The 6,481-nt window shown below is 61.4% G+C and overlaps 1 protein-coding gene across 1 annotated transcript in view; it reads left to right on the forward strand.

Annotated features, from left to right (window-relative positions):
* Positions 1 to 6: 6 nt before the first annotated feature.
* The window catches only part of SH3BP1 (SH3-domain binding protein 1), a 12,873-nt gene continuing 6,398 nt past the window's right edge, over positions 7 to 6,481 (forward strand). The window contains exons 1-10 of the mRNA XM_010845076.1: positions 7 to 297; positions 1,374 to 1,416; positions 1,681 to 1,785; positions 2,927 to 3,003; positions 3,450 to 3,561; positions 3,658 to 3,734; positions 4,224 to 4,362; positions 4,870 to 4,938; positions 5,090 to 5,180; positions 5,561 to 5,714. Of these exons, the coding sequence (XP_010843378.1) occupies positions 239 to 297; positions 1,374 to 1,416; positions 1,681 to 1,785; positions 2,927 to 3,003; positions 3,450 to 3,561; positions 3,658 to 3,734; positions 4,224 to 4,362; positions 4,870 to 4,938; positions 5,090 to 5,180; positions 5,561 to 5,714 (926 nt within the window). The 5' untranslated portion in view covers positions 7 to 238. The remainder of the gene's footprint in view (positions 298 to 1,373; positions 1,417 to 1,680; positions 1,786 to 2,926; positions 3,004 to 3,449; positions 3,562 to 3,657; positions 3,735 to 4,223; positions 4,363 to 4,869; positions 4,939 to 5,089; positions 5,181 to 5,560; positions 5,715 to 6,481) is intronic.

A 6,481-nucleotide genomic window follows, 5' to 3' on the forward strand; every position in this document is an offset into this window, starting at 1 on the left:
CGCGAAAAGAGCGAGAAAACAAACTTGGGAGAGAGGAGTGACCTGGGGGCCGGGGGCGGAGTCGCCAGCGGGGGAGGAGAGAGCGAGCCGCAGCGAGAGCGCGGCTGGCCCAGGAAGCGAGGAGCGCCGCCCACCCATCCGGGGCGAGAGAGGCGCCGCGGGCCGAGGCAGGCTGGGCCGGGGGCTGCCCGGCCCTCGACCCCCACCGTGACCCCGCGGCCTCCAGCCTGCCCCCAAGATGATGAAGAGGCAGCTGCATCGCATGCGGCAGCTGGCCCACACGGGCAGCCTGGGACGGTGAGTGTCAACTCCTTCCTCCCAGCCCCATCCTCACCCTGGCAGGACCCTGGGGAGGCCAAGGACAGCTGGACAGCCACCTTAAGACTGGCCACCTCTCCTCCTTCCCCGGAAAGCCACCCCCACCTCCAAAGCAGGAGGAGCAGGCCCTGGCCTTTGGGGCAGGGGAACCCCCAGCTCTCATTGGAGGGTGGGTGGAGGATCAAGGATATTGGGCCTTCTCTGTCTCTAGGAGCCCCCGAGTGGATGGTCCTCCCCCACCTCACTTGTCCCCTCTGTACAATGGGGGTGTTAACCATCCCTGGTTGCCTGGGGGAGGTGATGGTCGCTTAGGGACCCAGACTTCGGGGGGAGCAGAAGACACGGGGTCCAGGCAGCGATGAAAGGAGGGGCTTGCCCTTGTCGTGCCCCTCACCTCTTCCTGCCACCGCCAGCCCCAAGGCCTCCTGCTTCTCTGTCTTGCTTCTGCTTTTCGTAGCCTCAGGTGGAAACATCCCCAAGTCCACAAACCTCTGGGCTGGTGGGGTGGAGGCCGGAAATGTAGGGAGCTCCCGGAGCCTGCCTTCTCTCCTCTTACCCCTGCGCTGGGCCCAGGGAAGGGGTCTAGGTGTCCACAGACCCCCACCTATGCAAGCGTGGGCAGCTAGACCACCTTTCTCTGAGCCTCAGTGTCCACCCATGTCCTGGGCCCCTGCCGGCCACCACAGTCCAGAATCCTGTGTGACCAGCAGCTTGGGAGTCTGAGCTTGCACACTTCCCGTTCTTGGGGCCAGCCCAACCCTCCTTTCCCTGGGTCAGCAGAAGACAGAGACTCCTGAAGTCACCACTTCAGTTTCGTCCGCCCTGTCTCAGGACACAGCCCTGGGTGGAGGAGGAAAAGGCCCAGTATCCCATTCCCGCCCCCACGGAATGTGTTCCGACTGGGATTGAGCGGGCGGGCCACCCAGGGCGGCCTGACTGGGAGGGGCATTGGGAGGAACTGGGGTTCAGGTGCCCTGACTGGGGAGGGGCAGCAGGAGGAGGCAGGGGGTTTCCTAACTTGGTCCTGCTCAGCAGAAGCTCTCTCCCCGCCACAGCACCCCGGAGACTGCAGAGTTCCTGGGTGAGGACCTGCAGCAGGTACGTGCCTGGGCCGGCAGCGGGTGGCAGGGCAGGTCCGTACAGGCTGTCCGTGGAGGCCCGGGCGGAGATGCCAGTGGGGGCCCTGAGTTGAGTCATTCCCACGCTGTTGGCCATGGGGTCCCCAGGAGTAGCGAGAGAAAGATAGTTTCTGCTCTGGGGGAGAAGAGGGCAGTGGGGCATGGGGGATGACAACTCCCCATGATCTACAGATTATAGATCTATAGATAGGTTATAGGTTATAACCCCCGGAACCCCTCCCAGGTGGAGCAGCGGCTGGAGCCAGCTAAGCGAGCAGCCCACAATGTCCACAAACGGCTGCAGGCCTGTCTGCAGGGCCAGAGCGGGGCGGACATGGACAAACGGGTGGTAAGTGGGGATCCCAGGGAGGAGGGGCCTGGGCAGGACATCTCGGTCCAGTGGGACAGTGAGGTCGGGGCTGGGGTCTCCCTGCTAGTCTGAGTCTCTGGCACCAAGGGGGTGGAGGTTGCTCCGTCCCAAGGCCCTTCCGGACCCTCATTCATGAGGTCCTATTTCTTCCCCTCCCCTTCTTGACCCCGCCCCCTCAGCGCCAATCCTCTGCACCAAAGCCAGGCCCCTGACCACCTGAACATCTCTGTCCAGTCAGCACCCAGAGCAGGTGCTTTCAACTCGACAGCCTGTGAGGGCTTCCTGAAGGAAGCGGCATTTGAACTGGATTTTGTGTTACTCACTAGTATTAATCTGCAGCCAGTATTTATGGACTGATTACGGCTAGTCTGTTGCTAAGATATGTCTATGCCTTGCCTCATTGAATGCTGACAACAGTCGTGGGAGGAGGCTGCCTTTATTAGCACTGTCTGCAGCAGGAAATGGAGATGGAGAGGTAGAGTGACTCGTTCAAGGTCACACAGCTAGTATGTGGCAAAACCGAAATTTGAATTCTGGTCTCCCTGACCTAAACTGGTGCTCTCCACAACACTAGCTAGGGACGTGGGAGGCATGTTTTATAATCAGACAACCGTTCAGGACGGCCAGAGCAATAGGGAGCCACAGGGGGTTTTGAATTCCTCAGAAGCTAGGTCAGCTACAGAGGCCCTGCGGCAGGGGTAAGGGTCTACTCCAAGGCTGTCTTCCTGGCTCCCCACTCTCCCTCTAACTGTGCACGGACCTCAGGCAAGCTCCATGCACCCTGTTTTTAGTGTTCCATTCAGTGATGGTCTTTCCTTTCTGCCCATTCAAGTGGCTTCTGGGAGAGGGCAAGGGGGCCTCGGATGGGTCGGGACTCTGTGCATGGTCACGCCGAGATGTCACCTCCACTGTGCCTTGTCTTATCTCGCTTCTACTCTCACCTGTGACCGTGGCCCTCCTGGGTTCCTGCCACTCGTGTCCAAGCCCAAGGCCTTGTTGGGGTTCTACCACCAAGAGACTGGCCATGTGCTCAGACCAGTGGGGTGGGGAAGGGTTGAGGGAAGCCCAGCAGGCAGATGTGCACACCCATGCTCATGGCCACCCCTGCCCCTCCCTGCAGAAGAAGCTTCCCCTCATGGCTCTGTCCACCACGATGGCCGAGAGTTTTAAGGAGTTGGACCCCGATTCCAGCATGGGGTGAGCATGGACAGGGCCCTCAGCCCCTCACCTGGAGATGCCGAGGAGGGATCTGGCCTGGGAGAGGGTCCCGATCAGAGAGGGCACCCACTGTGGAAGGATGACCAGGCTGGGAAGAAGGCCTGGGCTGGGAACAGTATCCAGAGGTCAGTGAGGGCAGCCAGGCCTGGGAGGGCATTGGGCTCGGTGAAGATGAAGGAGAGACAGAACAGACAGGAGGTTGGGACTTCCCTGATAGTCCAGTAGTTAAGACTCCATACTGCCCATGCAGGAGATGCGGGTTCGATCCCTGGTCTGAGAACTAAGATCCTGTCATGCACATAGTCAAAAGAACTTTGGAAAAAAGAAGAGACAGGAGGTGATAGGGAGGGAGGAGGCCCTCAGTCTCTCCAGAGAGGGGGTGAGGGGCTGTGGGAGCCTGGGCCCACTGGGTGCTATGTCCACAGGAAGGCCCTGGAGATGAGCTGTGCCATTCAGAACCAGCTGGCCCGCATCCTGGCCGAGTTTGAGATGACTCTGGAGAGGGATGTACTGCAACCGCTCAACCGGCTGAGCGAGGTGACCCCCCCCCCACCTTCTGCCCCAGCTCCCCCAGCCCCCACCTCTGCAGCCCGCTGACCCCCACCCCCACCTCCTACCCATGCCTACCCCCAGGAGGAGCTGCCAGCCATCCTCAAGCACAAGAAAAGCCTGCAGAAGCTGGTGTCTGACTGGAACACGCTCAAGAGCAGGTGGGAGCCACAGCCTCTAGGGGGGTGGTTCACACCTAGGTCAGCCCATGGATGTGGCCACAGAGCTTCGAGACCCCTGCCCCACTAGGAGGATGCTGCAGGGTTCTTAGGGGTATAGTGTGTGTGCTTGTGCACACACCTGGGGCTTAGGAAGACCTATGGTAATGGTGGATACGACGGGGCCTCTGTGCACATGCTTGTGCCAGCTGGAGGTAACCCCAAAACCTGGGAGAGCCATCAACAACCCTCCAAGAACCCTGGAGGGCCCCCACCCTCCACTCTGGAGGTGGATGGCTAGGATCACCGAGCCCGCCACCAGGGGAGCGCCCCAAAGCACTGCCCACGCCAAGCCGAGACCCCAGACCTGTGCCACCCTGGGATTTATGTCTATCAAGCCCCAGAATCCTATGGGGTCAGGTCGATGGAGGGGCACTTGGCTCTGGACATGCCATGGGGACAGTGACCACCCCACCTTGGGACGATCCTCAGGCTCAGTCAGGCAGCTAAGAACTCCGGCAGCAGTCAGGGCCTGGGCGGTGGCCCGGGCAGCCACACCGCCACAGCCAACAAGGTGGAGACGCTGAAGGAGGAGGAGGAGGAGCTGAAGAGGAAGGTGGAGCAGTGCAAGGTGAGGGGCACTGGCGGCTTCCTGGGGGCAGGGGTGGCGGGGGTGGGTGCCGTCCCCACTGCACAGGCCACGTGGCTAGGAAGCAGCCGAGCCAGGATTTGAATCCGGGCTGCCAGGCTCCGGGGTCTGTGTACTCAGCCGTTACCTGGTAGCTGCTTCTGTCTGTATCATACCCGTAACACCTGGGCAGGAGGGACGGGGAGGAGGGCTGGAGGGGAGAATCTTGGCGTGTCAGCTGAGTGAATGAATGAAGGGTGAGTGAATGAAAGAGTGGTGAGTGATACAGAGCACTGGGTTGAGGATATGTGGACACAGAGGAGAGGAACAGAAGAGCCCCTCAAGAGCTTGGAGGGGTTCCCGTGGGCTGGCCCAGGAGCAAACCCTGGCAGAGTGAGAGCAGAGTGGACTCCGGCGCTCCCATACCACTTGGGCAGACCTCTCCCCACTCCAAGCCTCCCAGCAGGCCGCAGCCTCCCTGGTGCAAGCCCTGCTCTGTTTGTCCCCAAGGATGAGTACTTGGCCGACCTGTACCACTTTGCCACTAAGGAGGACACCTATGCCAACTACTTCATCCACGTGAGTCCAAGAGCAGGCTCCACCACCCGGAGCTCGGGGGCCACTGAGGTCCCCTGCGAGGTGGTGGGAGGGAAGGGTCTGCGTGTGGCCCTGGGGGAGACTCAACTGCCCTCATTTTCCGCCCCCGGGGGGTGCCCCCTTGTCCCCACAGCTCATGGAGATTCAGGCCGATTACCATCGCAAGTCTCTGAGCTCGCTGGACACAGCCCTGGCTGAGCTAAGGGAGAACCACAGCCAAACAGGTGGGGACCTGACCCCCACCCCTGTCCCCCACCCTGCTCAGGGCCTGTTAAGAAGCTTGCACTCCATCCCGAAAGGCACTGGGGAGCCCGGGACGAGTTCTGTCCAGGGGAGGGCTCAGTGAGATTTGTGATGGAGAGAGTGCTCTGGCAGCTGCAGGCAGGATAGAATTAAGGGGCAGGATGGAGACCTGTTAGGAGGCAGAAGGGAAGTGACGGAGGCCCGGGCTGGGGTGGAGGCAGCGGAGGTGGGCGGATTGGAGACATGTGTGGGATGTTTCAGGATGTGCCCTGTGGGTGGTCAGGAGGGAGGTGGAAGCCCCCTGACCTGGCTGCTCAGAGGTGGGAGGACCCCGGGCCGCTGATCTGTCTCGTCCCTGCAGACCCCTCCCCCTCGATGACGGCCGCCCCCTTCTCCAGGGTGTATGGGGTGCCTCTGGGAATCCACCTGCGAGAGCTGGGCCGGGACATCGCCCTGCCCATCGAGGCGTGCGTCATGATGCTGCTCTCTGAGGGCATGAAGGAAGAGGTGGGGCTCGCTGGGGCAGGTGGGGCAGGAGCACGGGCCTCTCATCCAGTCCCACCCCTCCCACCCATGCCTGTGCTGGGGTGTAATCCCACCATTAGTGCCCAGGTGCCAAGAGAAGGCGTGGCCTCCTGCGGTTGAACTGATGCCACCTCCCCCTTAGTGATGCTCACGTGGACCAGGCCCTGTGCTATCAACCCTTTGTACTCCTTGCTCCGTTGCATTACCCCAGGAAACCTTGCAGGGAGCTCTCCATTTTTGCAAGCCTCACCTCTTGCAAAATCAGTTCCATTTTGCAAGAGGTAGACAGAGGCCAGTGGGTAGGTGTGCCCAGTGGCAGGTGAGAAGGTTGGTGGAGAAGCTGCGGAAGCCCCGTGAGGCACGGCCCCTGCTGCCCTCATCCGTCCTGTGCACCTCGGTCCTGCTAGCACATCGGCTGCTTTCCTGAGGACAGGCCTTTAGGAGGTGGATCACACTTCAAAGACAGACCTAGGCTTCGGGACAGTCCTGCGGGGCCTCTTGTCTCTCCTCCACTCCTGTCCAGACTCCAGTCTCCTCATGACTTTTCCCAGCTCCTCCCAGGCTTCTCGTTTTGCTCAGAATCCTAGACCTTGAGAGTCGAGAGGAGCCATGGACACGGTGGTATTCACTCTGCCCCCCAGCCCCGAGGCCCCCTTCCCCTGGGCTCATGAGTGGGCCAGGGCCTCCCAGGCAGGGGGTCCTGCCCCCACCCTGACCCCTCCGTGACCCCCACTCGCCCCCTCTCGCCCCTCACGGC

Source organism: Bison bison, unplaced genomic scaffold (genome assembly GCF_000754665.1).
Source record: "Bison bison bison isolate TAMUID 2011002044 unplaced genomic scaffold, Bison_UMD1.0 scf7180017864213, whole genome shotgun sequence".
In the NCBI taxonomy this organism is placed as follows: Eukaryota; Metazoa; Chordata; class Mammalia; order Artiodactyla; family Bovidae; genus Bison; species Bison bison.